Source organism: Piliocolobus tephrosceles, chromosome 6, assembly GCF_002776525.5.
Source record: "Piliocolobus tephrosceles isolate RC106 chromosome 6, ASM277652v3, whole genome shotgun sequence".
Lineage (NCBI taxonomy): Eukaryota > Metazoa > Chordata > Mammalia > Primates > Cercopithecidae > Piliocolobus > Piliocolobus tephrosceles.
In genome coordinates, this window is record NC_045439.1 from 16,037,698 (window position 1) to 16,053,152 (window position 15,455).

A 15,455-nucleotide genomic window follows, 5' to 3' on the forward strand; every position below is an offset into this window, starting at 1 on the left:
TTTTTTTTTTTTTTTTTTTTTTTTTTTTGAGACGGAGTCTCACTCTGTCGCCCAAGCTGGAGTGCAGTGGCCAGATCTCAGCTCACTGCAACCTCCGCCTCCCGCATTCACGCCATTCTCCTGCCTCAGCCTCCCGAGTAGCTGGGACTACAGGCGCCCGCCACCTCGCCCGGCTAGTTTTTTTTTTTATTTTTTAGTAGAGACGGGGTTTCACCGTGTTAGCCAGGATGGTCTCGATCTCCTGACCTTGTGATCCGCCCGCCTCGGCCTCCCAAAGTGCTGGGATTACAGGCTTGAGCCACCGTGCCCGGCCGAGATTTTTTTTTTTTTTTAAGTGTGTTATTAAAATGTGGCCAAGCGCAGTGGCTCTTGCCTGTAATCCCAGCACTTTGGGAGGCTGAGGTGGGAGAACAGCTTGAGCCCAGGAGTTTGAGACTAGCCTGGGCAATATAGCTATACTATCCCCCCTCTGCAAAAAAAAAAAAACAAGAAAAAAAGGTTGATGCTAGTAAATATGAAGACACATAAAACGGACAATTTCCTAGAAAATGGACTCGGGTAGAAATCAAAAATTTAAAACAAACTGTTCAAGAAATTGAATCAGTAGTTAAAAATATATATAATTATAAAATGATGTTACTTTCCCACTGAATGAGGGGAATCTTTGTCCCCATCATTTTTTTTTTTTTTTTTTTTTTTTTTTTTGATATAGAGTCTCTGCTGCCCAGGCTGGAGTACAGTGGTGCAATCTCGGCTTACTGCAACCTCTGCCTCCTGGGTTCAAGTGATTCTCCCACCTCAGCCTCCCAAGTTAGCTTGGACTACAGGCATGTGCCACCATGACTGGCTAATTTTTGTATTTTTAGTAGAGACAGGGGTTTCACTGTGTTGACCAGGCTGGTCTCAAACTCCTGACCTCAGGTGATCCACCCACCCCGGCCTCCCAAAGTGCTGGGATTACAGGCTGAGCCACTGCAGCCGGCCCAGAAGTTTTTCATTCTACAAAACTGAAACTCTATACCCATCAAATAATTACACCTCATTCCCTTGTCTGTGGCAACTATCCATTCTACTTTCTGTCTGTGTGAATTTGACTACCCTAAGTACCTCACATAAATGGAATCATACAGTATCTGTTCTTTTGTGCCTGGCTTATTTCGCTTGGCGTATCTTCAAGATTCATCTGCATTGTAGCATGTGTCAGAATTCCCTTCCTTTTAAAGGCTGAATAATATTCTCTTATATGTCTATACCATATTTTATCTTTCCTTCCATCAATGGACATTTGGGTGCTACCATTTTTGTCTATTTTGAATAATGTTGCTATGAACGTAAGTGTACAAATATCTATTTAAGTCCCTGCTTTCAATTCTTTCGGGTCTATAACCAGAATTGGAATTGCTGGATCATATGATAATTCCATGGTTAATTTTTTTGACAAACTGCCATGCTATTTCTAAAAGAGCCCATTTTTTGTCTGTGTTGATCTTCTTTTTTTCTCATTAATTTCTGTGGTTATCCTTGATACTTCCCTTCTACTTTCTTTGAGCTTATTCTATTCTTTTGCTAGACTAAGTTAGATGCTTAGCTTATTTATTTTTAGCCTTTCTTCTTTTCCATTATAAGCCCTTTAAGGCTATAAATTTATTTATTTATTTATTTATTTATTTATTATTATTTTTTAGACGGAGTCTTGCTCTGTGCCACCTAGGCTGGAGAGCAGTGGCACAATCTCAGATCACGGCAACCTCCACCACATGGATTCAAGAGATTCTCATGCCTCAGCCTCCTGAGTAGCTGAGACTACAAGTGGTTGCCACCACACCTGGCTGATTTTTGTGTTTTTAGTAGAAATGGGGTTTCACCATGTTGGCCAGGCTGGTCTTGAACTCCTGACCTCAGGTGATCCGCATGCCTCGGCCTCCCAAAGTGCTGGGATTATAGGTGTGAGCCACCACACCTGGCCAAAGCTATACATTTCTAAGTGCTACTTAAGTTGTATCTTATTTTGAAATGTAGAATTTTTTTCACTCAATCCTAAACATTTTCTAGATTTTTATTATGATTTCTTCTTTAAACCCATGTGTTATTAGAAGTGGATTCTAATTTTCTAAACAGTTATTTTTAAAGTTATATTTTTGGAATTATTTTCTAGGTCAATATGATAGGATTTTAAAAGCAGTTGTTGAGATTTACCCTATGATCTAACATGTAGTCAATCCTAATTATCTATTTAATTAATATCTTATTGATATTAGTAATTTTATTATGCTAATATAATTTGTTTATATAATTATATATTTGTATTTACAATTTATATTATAACCACATAGCAATATTGTTTATTAATTTGTGATTAATAATAGTGCTGATTAATATTTAATATTTCAAATGTGCATTCTCTACTTGGTGGTTCTAATGTTCTACGTATATACAAGAGATCAAACTCGTTAATTCTGTGGTTCAAATCTTCTATTGTCTGCTTGATTTCTCAATTACCAGAAGTATATTAAAATCTCTATAATAACGGATTTCTTATTCTTACCTTGTTAATTCTTACTTTATGCATTTTTATGCTATGTCTGCACGCATCTGTTCTTACATATTAAAGTTGGTATATGTTGTAGGCCAGGCATGGTGGCTCAGACCTGTAATCCCAACACTTTGGAAGGCAGAGGCAGGCAGATCACTTGAGGCCAGGAGTTCGAGACCAGGCTGGCCAATGTGGCAAAACCCCGTCTCTACTAAAAATACAAAGATTAGCTGGGTGTGGTGGCACATGCCAGTAATCCAGGATTTGAACACAGATGTTTGAATACACAGCCTGGGTAAATTTCACTGCATTTCCTTGATTTCTCTCAAAGAGTGGTTTTAAAAAACAAAGAGCAACCAACTCAAAACCAGTGCACTTAACAAAAACACAACCGGCCAGGCATGGTGGCTCACGCCTGTAATCCCAGAACTTTGGAAGGCCGAGGAGGGTGGATCACCTGAGGTCAGGAGTTCAAGACCAGCCTGGCCAACATAGTGAAACCTCGTCTCTACTAAAAATACAAAAAATCAGCCAGGCGAGGTGGCAGGCGCTTGTAATCCCAGCTACTTGGGAGGCTGAGGCATAAGAATCGCTTGAACCCGGGAGGCAGAGGTTGCAGTGAGTGGAGATTGCACCACTGCACTCCAGCCTGCGCGACAGAGTGAGGTGCTGTCATAAATAAATTAATTAATTAATTAAATTAAAAATATAAAAGAAGGAGCAAAATATTAAGCCTGACAAAGAAGTCAGGAGGGGTCCATTACAGTGAGGAAGACCAAGGTTGGAAACAGGATTTGATGTCCAGTGTTAGCTCCACCAAGCTGCAGTAGCACCAATGGGTGGGGTTAAAAGGAAGCAGATTCCAGCCTAGTAAGAATGTGCTCACAGTTAAAGTGGCTTAAAATGGAATGTTTCTTGGAGAAGTAAGAAAAATGGGAATGTGCCAAATGGCCTTTATTAGGGTATTGGCTAGCTAAATGATGATGTATTAATACAGCCAGATCTTAAAAATTACATTCAAGAATGTAAAGCAATGGAGAAATGTTCAGTGGAAAAAGTTTTTAAAAAGGCTGGGCACAGTGGCTCACGCCTATAATCTCAGCATTTTGGGAGGCCGAGACAGGTGAATCACCTGAGGTAAGGGTTCAAGATCAGTCTGGCCAACATGGCAAAACCCCGTCGCTACTGAAAATACAAAAATTAGCCAGACGTGGTGGTGTGCACCTGTAATCCCAGCTACTTGGGAGGCTGAGGCAGGAGAATCGCTTGAACTGGGGAGGAGGAGGTTGCAGTGAGCCAAGACTGGGCTACTGCACTCCAGCCTGAGTAACAGAGTGAGATTCCATCTCAGAAAAAAAGAAAAAAAAAAAGTGAAAAAGAGAGGATTTAAAAAGTATGAATACATGATTTCACTTACATATGTCTAGAATAGGCATATCCATGGAGACAGAAAATATAGTAGTTGCCGGGGATTAGGGGATGGGGGGAAGGAGGCAGAAAGGAAAATGGGAATCACTGCCAATGGGTACAGGGTTTTTCAGGGTGATGAAAATGTTGTAAAATTATATAGTGGTGATGGTTGTATAACCCTGTGAATATACTAAAAACCACCAAATTGTGTATTTTTAAAAGGTGAATTTTATGGTACATAAATTATATCATGAGAAAAAAAGGTATAAGGAGTAAGAAGATTGTAATATATTTGTATACATACAACATGCAATTGTGCATACTAAAGAATATTATGCTTACTAAAAAAAAAAAAAAAAAGGCACAGTGGCTCACGCCTGTAATCCCAGCACTTTCGGAGGCCGAGGTGGGCGGATCATGAGGTCAGGAGATCGAGACCATCCTGCCTAACATGGTGAAACCCTGTCTGTACTAAAAATACAAAAAAAAAAATTAGCCGGGTGTGGCGGCGGGCGCCTGTAGTCCCAGCTACTCGGGAGGCTGATGCAGGAGAATGGCGTGAACTCGGGAGGCGGAGCTTGCAGTGAGCCGAGATCGTGCCACTGCACTCCAGCCTGGGCAACAGAGCAAGACTGTCTCAAAAAAAAAAAAAAAAAAAACCTTACACATACAGTGGGACCCCATGTTGCAAACTCTTATCTTTGCATCTATATGGTGAGAAAAAATTCCAAAAGGAAATAACAAAGTCTCAACTATAGTTGATAGGGTTAGTGAGTCATTTGATATCACAAATTTTAAATAATCAACAGCATTTCTATTAAATTCAGAAAAATGCTTTTGTAAAAATGGGAATGGACTATTAATTAACTTCTTGTCATTGAAAGGGAGAAAGACCAAGTTCTGCCTTGTGGAAACAGGATTAGATGTCCAGTGTTAGAAGTATTCCAAGTTTGAGAATCACCAGATATGGATACTCGCACTCAGAGGAAGTTTTACCTATATGACCTGTTCCTTTTAACTAAGATATGATTTTATAATTACTTTTTTACTTATTTTCCATTTTAAAAACCATCTATCTCAAATCTTGATTCTGATATGTCTATGTGGGAAAAAATCTATCTTTTGCTAAAAAATGCAGTAACTTAAAAAAAAAAATCACAACTTGAAGGGTATACAAAGACTCAAAATGAAAAATTAGTTTAAAAGCAAACATGCTTACATACAGCCAGGATCTAAAGATTATGTTGTAACGAAATGTTCAAATAATTATGTTGCTAGAGGAAACTCTGGATTTTCCTTTTAGCCTTTGTAAAAGTGAAAATGAAACTTTAAGATACGACATTTAAAAGACTATCTGGGGCTGGGCACAGTGACTCATGCCTATAATCCCGGCACTTTGGGAGGCCAAGGCGGGTGGATGACCTGAGGTCAGGAGTTCAAAACCAGCCTGGCCAACATAGTGAAACCCCATCTCTACTAAAAATACAAAACTTAGACAGACGTGGTGGTGTACGCCTGTAGTCCCAGCTACTCGGGAGGCTGAGGCAGGAGAATTGCTTGAACCCAGGAAGCGAAGGTTGTAGTGAGCCAAGATCACACCACTGCACTCCAGCCTGGGTGACAGAGCGAGACTCTCTCTCTCAAAAAAAGAAAAAAAAAAATTATCTGAGCCAAGGCGCAGTGGCTCACACTTGTAATCCCAACACTTTGGGAGGCCAAGGTGGGAGGATTTGTTAAGCCCAGGAGTTTGAGACCAGCCTAAGCAACAGAGCGAGACCACGTCTGCATAAAAAAAATTTTAAAATTAGCTTGAGCACAGCAGCACGTCCCTGTAGTCCCAGCTACTGGGGAGGCTGAGGTGGGAGGATCATTTGAATCTGGGAGGTTGAGACTGCAGTGAGCTGTGATTGTGCCACTGCATTCCAGCCTGAGTGAGAATGAGACCCCATCTCAAAAAAGAAAAAAAAAACCCACAATCTGAATGTGTCAATTCACGCTCATTGCTAAGGCTGCTAACACAAAGAACATAATTCTCGTAAGGAAAACTGCCACTTGATTTAATTGGAGTTCAGGGGCTTTAACGGGAGTTCTGGGCCATGAGCTAACTCCTCCCACTCCTCGGCAGAGAGTTGAGGGCAGTGGGAGAGAAGCACCAAGCTATAAAAAGCTTTATGTTTTATTTCCTTCTAAGGCATCCTGAGTCATTGGGTGCTCCAGCCCCCCAGTGCCCGGGAAAGTTCAGCTTGAATCGGAAATGTGTGTTTTCTAAACCGGAGCTGCTGAAAAACCAGATGACGACACTTAGACTGAATCCCTTACAGGCCCAGTGGTAGCCTCCTATTTCCGTCCTGGGAGAATGGAAGTCACTTAACAATCAGTTTCTCTGACCCAGGTTCCAATATTACATCACGTCTTAATAGCAAGGTTAACCTCCACTCCACCCCCAACATGAAGCTGCTGAGAATTTTTAAATCCCATTTGTCATCTCAGAGGACACAGCACTCCTACGCAATTTTACCTCCCATCCTTTAGGCTGCAATTTCATCTATCTAAACACAAAGTGATGCCAAACCAGGTCGGTCATAATCCTAGAAAGCCACAGGCAGAAGGTACCAAGTCCAATAGGATCTTACCAAGGATACCGAGGCCTGGGAAAGGTAAAGAACCTGCCTAAGGCTGGAGGGACAAAACCAAAACCAGAAGCTGGGTCTAAGGCCGCAGGGCAGAGGGCCGTCTCCACGGTGATGTCCATATCCTTGTAGTCCCAGCTCCTGTGTGCAGGAGGGGCTGTTTAAATGCTTCCTGGAGATGTGTCTCAAGCCTTCCGTCCAAAGCAGGGATTTACCCTGCCCCCCTTTTCAGCCCTCTCACTCCTTCTGGGCAGAGTGGGAAACACACAAGGTGGCCTCCTCTGCCACACCTGAGAAGCAGGGTCTGGGCCAGTGTTGACTAAGGGTAAGGCTTCCCACCCCCCTTTCCTCAGCTGTCCCGCTCTGGACATGAACCAAGGTATGTGCTTGTCATCTAAAATTCCCGTCTTATTGAAAAAAATGTATTTCTTTGTACAAGTCCTAAAGAGACAACTAATCTTTATGGTGTAAATTTTCTGCATAAAAAGCAAGCATAGACAAATTAGTAGGCTAAGAGAATATGTTAAAATGTCAGCTATTAACACTCAAACTACTTAAACTAGGGTAAGGCTGTTGTGGGATGTGTCTATGGTATTTCTGGCCCCTCACTCTCACCGTACTAGAGGCCCGGTGAAATTACATCTGAGGGCAGGTCTACCTTGAGAGCAAAAGGGATTGAAAGCTATGCAAGCTAGAAACCTACACAGTTCGCAGTTAGAGATGAAAGGCTGCAGAAATGTTTATTGAATACAGTGCCAGGTTTATAAATAAAACTTATTTACAATTTCCATAGAGTTGGTCCCCCATCAGAGAGGTGGTTAAATCTCCAAACAGTTTATCTCAAGATTTACAGAAATGTCCAAGTACATCTCCTTTTCAAATAGCCATGGTGAAGGGCAACTTCAGTAACAAAAGAACTACCACCATCTTTGCTACAGAAGTGTTTAATGAACAGCATAATAGATTTGGAGAAAGAACACACACTCCACCCATGCCACTACCTTCTTACTCCAAGGGATACAGACAGCAAAGAATTTCTGTCTCCTACAGGACAACTTCAAGGGATTAAAAAAACAGTAACTGCCAGCTGGAGGAATAGATTAAGACACATTAGTGGAAATCTAGTCACTGCCAAAGGATAAATATATTTAGGATATACAATAAATAATTCAAATGCTTAAAATAATTGAATGAACGGAAGAGTAGACTTGACCAAATTTACATTCTTTGTTCAGGAAGAGGTTCCCAGTATGCTGAGGGGTTCGTGGTAAGCTATTCCTCTGACGAGACACAGCAGCGCTGGGCCTACTGCACAGCCGTTCATTACAATATTGTTACAAGTACAATCAGACATGCATTTATAAAGAGAATATAAAAATATGTACAATAGCTCATTTTCAATGTGTGTAAGTTGCCGAAAGACACCAATGAAAGTGTGCAAAAATTCATTTGTCAAAAAATCAGAAAAAGCCTTCCTTGGCAACAGTGCATCAAAAGCCCATCTAAAATATCGAGATCCATTTGCCTTGCTCAACACCTACCCCAAACAGATGGAGAACAAAACTATGAAAGGGTTTGCCAAGTACTCAGCAGTTTCTTATGGCAAGTCTCAGGCTAAAGCAGGATGCCAGTTCAACTAATCACTTTATATATAAATATATGTATATATTTATAGAGTAGTTAGAAGTAGGGGCAAGAGTTTACAGGAAGGTGCTAACCAACTTCAAGGGCACTGCCACGACACCCAGCTATCTCCTCTCGCAAACTCATGCAGACTAACACCCAACGCCTGGGTTGGTCATCCCCACAAATGCCAGGGAGAAGGCTACAGTGGATTCTGCCTCACCTCTGCTCAAAACAGGAACTCAGCATTCCCTGGATGGGGAGGGTGTAGGGTTTCTGGTTCCCAGACAGGATCCTGGCCATACAAGAATCCTGTTTCAAAGGTAGTCTTTTAGGATAGGCTGCAGGACCACTAAGAGTCCACCCAGCTTCTAAAAAGACTTAAGAGGGTTGGAAGGCTACATTTCAAAAAACAAAACAAGACAAATGACCCCCTCTGGCCCCCTCTGAAACTACTGAGGTCATCGACCACAGGCATAAGACTGGGTCAGCCCATCAGGCTCTTTGACCACCCCCTGCCACAAGAAATATCCAGGACATTAACTTACTCAAACCAGGAACCCTATCTCACCAGAAGAGAAACCCCAAGGTATCCTTAGGCATTCCTTTCAGATTCAGGGAATGATAAAAGCCAACCCTTAGCTCATAGTGTCAACCTCTCTTCTACCAACCACCCAGCCCAAGGACCAGTAGCAGAAGCACATGGGCGATGTCTCCTCTCCACTGCTCTGACCCACCCCTCTGGCAGAAAATCTAACAAGCTACAAAATGCCAGAAAGACAGGGAGTAGGAGAAGGAGAAGCCAAGGGTCTCTATAAATCAGCCCTGAATGCACCCATTTGGCTGCCAAGAGCTTCTCACTGCCTTGCTAGCAGCCTGCCACTGTTCCCTGGCAAACTAAAACCACCCACACAAACACTCACAACCCCAATCTCCTTGCTAATAAGATACAACCAGTTAACACCGTGAAAAATGCACACCTCCAGCCTTCATTTCAAAAAAGAGCTCTGTACTAAATGCAATATGCTTTTAAGGGGGTTTTACAGGGACCAATCTCAATGCAAAGACCAGTACCAGATGTCTGAGTTTTGGTTACAGGTTTATAATTAGACACAAAATTCACTCCACACTGGAGTTTCACTTGCAAGCTGGAAGCTAGCATTAGTTCTACTTGGGGGGGAAAGAAGTAAAGTCAAATCAACTTGGGGGAAAAAAAAAGTAAAAGGAGGCTAAGGTTAAGTATAATCATAAATTAAAAGTCACGAATCAAAGGTGACTGGTAGTGTCTTTTAGGCATGAAGAGACTGGCTTAGAAAAGTGACTACTGCTTCTACCACACACAGCGAAGATTGAATTACAGACACACTAAATCATGTCTCTTGCAGATGGTCTCAAGTAGTTACATAAGACAGGTAATCAGCAGCACAATTGAGAACAACCCCTAAATACATGCTTGAGAGAAAGTGGGTTTTTTTTTTTTCCTTAAGAGCTCTACTGCCTGAATAGATCATTAAAAGTTACCATAATTCACCTTCCCCCCTCCCCCCAGTGAAAATGCAACTAGACCTACATGTCCATAAATAGGATGAAGCAATTGGTATCTGCTTGTTTTTAGGCAAGGTCTTGGGCTCAGAGGTTGGTGCTGGGGCCTTGGGAGGGAAACCCAATGCTGGGCTGTGGGCATTTAAATGTACACTGGCCTCCCCTCCACCTGCCTTGTCCCCATTTAGATCTCAGCTTTACAAAGCATTTAACACCACGTTAAGTTAATGGTCTTTTTATTGGAAAAAAAAAAAAAAAAAGACTAGCATTTACAACTTGGAATGGACGTAAATTGTAATTTCTTTGAACAGCAATGTTGATGGTTGTGCTGAAGTCCACAGCCACAGCCTACTCTGCCGGCTCCAAGTCATGGTTCAGAAGGTTTTAAAAAGAGAGAGTCCAAAGATGCTCCCTTGGTAAAGGTTTCTTATTAAAAATGTGTGTGAACAGTGACAGCCTGACACCTGTTTCACTCTAGAACAATGCAGACAACGCTAAACCAACATACACAGGCATGCCACCAGGGTGTGTCGTCGTCACCACGGGTCGGAGCACACGAAGTACAAGAGGACCATCCTACCAGTGGGGCCACGTCTCAACAGTTTATCCTTCACCCATTTTTCTGCACGTCATCCTGAGGTAAACCAATTTTAAATGTGTTTTCAGTAAACCAGCCATGACAATTTATACTAAACAAATTGAACTAGAACCCATTTGAATAGGTTTTGAATTTGTTTTTTCGTTTTTCATTTTTAATACAAAGGCCTGACTGTGCTCAATCGTCAAGCTGCATGCATGAAAAACTGGCCAGCCCAAACAGTGTATCATTAGCAAATGGAACTTTAAGGAGTCCTTATCATTAAGGTAGTACAAGTATTTATATTGTAAAACTGATGTGTAGCTTGATCTTTAGGGGACAGGACCACCAACCAATACATGCAGATTTTGTGTGTGTGGACAGAAGGTACTTTTGACATTCAGTTTTGCTATATAGAAACAGAATGAATAAATGAACTTTTTTCTTTTTTCTTTTTTTTGCAAGAGGTAAGTAAAAGATTCAATTTGATTCTTCTAGAGGGGGGAAAAAGGAGTTGAAAGTAGGTCTTCATTTTGCAGTCATCATCTGTACGAATTCTGAAAAGACAAATATAATCGTAACTTTTGGTTATCTTTGAAAGCAGCTTTAATGAACACAACATCTTTACTGTACATAAAAGAAAGTCAAAGGCTGTCTAGTGAAGCAGCTGGCTTGCTTACAGATCCTAAAGGTAAGGCTATGAAACACTGAGCTCAAATAATTTAGTTTTACCTTCATAGTTGACTTGTCCGTCTCCATCAATATCTGCTTCTCTGATCATTTCATCTACTTCTTCATCTGTTAGTTTTTCTCCTAAGTTTGTCATGACGTGACGTAGTTCTGCTGCACTGATGTAACCATTGCCATCCTGTGAACATTCAGCAATTGTTATTGCTAATGATGTGGTGTGAGGAAGTAGGTCTTTGACTTAGCTACGCCCTCTCAAGTTACTGCTAACTCTGCTCCCGTCAACAATTCTCTGATCTCCAGTTCCCACCTCTAACCTTCTAAATACATGCAAACAGCTAATGCAGAAAACAGGATTTTCAAAAGCTCACAACGATTCAAAGTAACAGTCAAGAAACGTGGTCCAAAATTCCTATTTATTATGTCTACCTTCATCTGATACGGTTACCATAAAGAGGACTTTTGAAAGTGAGATCAAAGGCTCAGGCAGTTAGATTTAAGTCTTCTGCCTGTAACATTATTATAGCTTTTAAAAGTGACAGCAGAAGAAGCCATACTTAAGTACCATCTGCTACGTAGAAGCTGGATTACCTTGTCAAAGACTCGGAATGCCTCACGGATTTCTTCTTCACTATCTGTATCTTTCATTTTTCTAGCCATCATAGTCAAAAATTCAGGGAAGTCAATGGTGCCATTACCTCAAATTAAAAAACAAAAAGCTCATGTAAAGTAAGCACTCTATGAATGCTGCTCTGCAGTCATCATTTCAGAACCACTGTACAGAATGGTAAACACATACTAGGACAAAGGGGCAAACTATCTTACTAGGTTCAAACATTTGCAGGTCTAAAACGTTCAAACACTTCACGGGGCAACTTCATATAATTTCAAACTCATCATCAGTGCCCAGGATAGTATTTAATTATACAAAGGAAACTGCACATCTGGATTCTAGCCCATGAAAGGGTCATGAAGGGCTGTACACTTCAACAACAAAAAAAAGCACACACCACTCTGCAGGCTGGGTCTTTCCACTCTGAGGGAAGAAGCGCCCCCAACTGCCATCCCTGAGTTAGGGAAATCACTCAGGTCTAACTCTGTCTTGGCTAGTGACGGCAGTAACGCAAAAAAGGCCTAGAACTGAGCTGCAGGTTAAGAGTATAAAGTGTTTCGGGGGAGAAAAGATTATGAGTGAGGAACATTGATTTTGCTATGCCATGCATGGGCCATAAAGTCTTACCAAGTCTTCTCCAGGATCATTTCTTGGCCACACTATGATGGTTAGCCACCTGTTTTCTTCCAACTCAGTATCTTTATTTCCCATTAAGGGAAAAGCTCAGCAGCACTCTCACAGCTCAGACCAGTAACACTTACGGAACTCTCAGAAGAATCTGTTCTAGGGCCAGTACTCCAAACAACTCCTCTTTAAAACTAAGAGATAAATACCCCTAAAGACAAGCACTCCAGACTAACAGTGTAATTGAACTAAATGGAAATAAAATTAGAAAGAAAAACCCTAGGTTAAGTTACTCATTTTCACCAGTACCTTTGAAAGAAAATACCTCAGGGATCCCTTCAAGACTTTTTAGCCTCAAAAACTTTAAGATATTGTTCATATTCATCAAAGACAAGAGAAATTATTTTAAGCTATCTCACAGCCATGCAGCCATGCTATGGCCATGGTACCAGCCATAGCATCAGGTACCATCCTATCTTCTCAATGCAAACACAGGATTCTGTAGTCTGGCACAACTTCTCCTTCTTCTACACAATCCAAGAGCCTAACAGACTTCTCCCCTCCCCAAGCACAGATTCCCAGGGCTCCCACAAACAAGAGGAAGTTACTCCACGTTCCCAGATAGCTGATCATCTTAGCAGTCAAACTAGAGAGAACTATGGAAAACTTTTTCTCTCCAAAACACTATTAGTGAAAACCACTCCAATGTGCTGAAAGCTTTGTCAAAAAACCTAATCAAAAGCTCTGCTTCCAAATGTTTGTGACCAGACAAGCGATTTTACTACACCACCTTTGAGTCAATCATCTAGAAAGTAAAATCTAGATCGAATTGTTTATTCTTAACTCATCTTTTACTTTTTCTTTTGACCTTCTCTCCCCGCAACTCATCTTTTAAAAATCATGTTCTATAACGTTATATAGTACACATTAGAATATATGTATGATTTACCAAAATACGTGTTTCTTTTAGGGGTGGGGAAGTGGAAATCCGCAGTCAAAGGTCTGTCGTCCACTGCTGTGGAGTCGAGAGGAACAGATGACAACCCGCTATCAGGGTTACTGCTGGTTCCCTCTGACCCTGGACCTTACAGCTTCCCTTTCCATTAGGTTCTGCAAATCTATCCCCTAGAGTCACCACACATCCTCCTCCAAACCTTACAGGCTCCTCTGCAGCAAACACATCTACAAGCTCACACTGTACTCACTTTTATGGTAACTTCTAAGAGTGCTTGTCACCCACTTCCTCTGGGGGCTCCTCCTCCTCTTTAGACACAGTAAGTTTGTAAAACAGCACGACCTGTGGCTACTTAATTTCACCTCCCCATCAAGACTCAGTGCAGACTCATGGGCTAGTTGATAAAAGCTTTGAGCTCAGCCAAGAGCAGTGGTTCCTGCCTGTAATCCTAGCACTTTGGGAGGCTGAGGCGGGTGGATAACAAGGTCAGGAGTTTGAGACCAGCCTTGCCAACATGGTGATATCCCGTCTCTACTAAAGATACAAAACACTAACTGGGGGCGGTGACACACGCCTGTAATTCCAGCTACTCAGAAGGCTGAGGCGGAGAATTGCTTGAACCTGGGAGGCAGAGGTTGCAGTGAGCCGAGATCGCGCCAGTGCACTCCAGCCTGGGCAACAGGGCAAGACTCCGTCTCAAAAAAAAAAAAAAAAAATTTGAGCTCTAGGTCACGCCAAGCAGAAAAAAAACAATACAGTGATCCCATGCAGAAAACGTTGTAGAAGCTAAGCAGGACAGACACAAGGCCCATCCTCTTTTATTGTAATTGTCAAAGGCCCTAAGGCAACCACAAAAAGGATCTTTGCACATTTGCTTTGCTCTGGGGACCTGAAAGACAATTCTGTAACATTTCTGAACTTGAATTACACAACAATGGCCCTCATTCATGGTTCTAAAGCTCTTACCATCAGCATCCACTTCGTTGATCATATCCTGCAATTCAGCTTCTGTTGGGTTCTGACCCAGTGACCTCATGACAGTTCCAAGTTCCTTTGTTGTGATGGTGCCATCGCCATCCTTATCGAATAGGGAGAAAGCTTCCTTGAATTCTGAAAACAAAAGTTGACCCGTTAGAATGAATGTCTTTATCCAACCCAGTCACAACATACACTTGCCAGGGGCTTGCCAAAGCAAGCCATTCAAGTTGTGCAAGGTATCAGAAGTCTGGTCTTTATCCAACAAAATAAAGACCACAATAGTCCTGTTGGACTGGCCTTCATACAGCAGCCCATAAAGCAAACACTGCTCCCAGTAAACGGTGCCATACACCACAATATTCCCACAGGTTTCAAGGCGGCTAAGCTGGAACATGCTTACATTAGTACTAAATCCAGTTTTGTTTTTTTTTTAAAAAAAAAAACAATGGAGTCTCGCTCTGTCACCCAGGCTGGAGTGCAGTGTGCAGTGGTGCAATCTCAGCTCGCTGCAACCTCTGCCTCCTGGGTTCAAGGTACTAAATCCAATCTGACAAGACTAGTCCATGTGCCCCCTTCAAGTCCCTTCCTGTTACATTTCTTTTTCTTTTTTTTTTTTTGAGACAGAGTCTCGCTTTGTCGCCCAGGCTGGAGTGCAGTGACCGGATCCCAGCTCACTGCAAGCTCCTCCTCCCGGGTTTATGCCATTCTCCTGCCTCAGCCTCCTGAGTAGCTGGGACTACAGGCGCCCGCCACCACGCCCGGCTAATTTTTTGTATGGTTTTTAGTAGAGACGGGGTTTCACCATGTTAGCCAGGATGGTCTCGATCTCCTGACCTTGTGATCCGCCCATCTCGGCCTCCCAAAGTGCTGGGATTACAGACTTGAGCCACCGCGCCTGGCCTCCTGTTACATTTCTAAAGCCGTAAGAATCCCCTGTTTCATAACAACATGAAATGGTTACTAGAAATGTACATTCCCGGCCGGGCGCGGTGGCTCAAGCCTGTAATCCCAGCACTTTGGGAGGCCGAGACGGGCGGATCACGAGGTCAGGAGATCGAGACCATCCTGGCTAACACGGTGAAACCCCGTCTCTACTAAAAATACAAAAAAACTAGCCGGGCGAGGTGGCGGGCGCCTATAGTCCCAGCTACTGGGGAGGCTGAGGCAGGAGAATGGCGTGGACCCGGGAGGCGGAGCTTGCAGTGAGCTGAGATCCGGCCACTGCACTCCAGCCTGGGGGACAGAGCAAGACTCTGTCTCAAAAAAAAAAAAAAAAAAAAAAA

At 42.3% G+C, this 15,455-nt stretch overlaps 1 protein-coding gene across 1 annotated transcript in view; it reads right to left on the reverse strand.

Annotated features, from left to right (window-relative positions):
- Nucleotides 1-7,290: 7,290 nt before the first annotated feature.
- The window catches only part of CALM1 (calmodulin 1), a 12,095-nt gene continuing 3,930 nt past the window's right edge, over nt 7,291-15,455 (reverse strand). Inside the window, exons 3-6 of the mRNA XM_023205445.2 lie at nt 14,161-14,304; nt 11,594-11,700; nt 11,048-11,183; nt 7,291-10,872 (exon numbers count right to left, since the gene is read on the reverse strand). Of these exons, the coding sequence (XP_023061213.1) occupies nt 10,844-10,872; nt 11,048-11,183; nt 11,594-11,700; nt 14,161-14,304 (416 nt within the window). The 3' untranslated portion in view covers nt 7,291-10,843. The remainder of the gene's footprint in view (nt 10,873-11,047; nt 11,184-11,593; nt 11,701-14,160; nt 14,305-15,455) is intronic.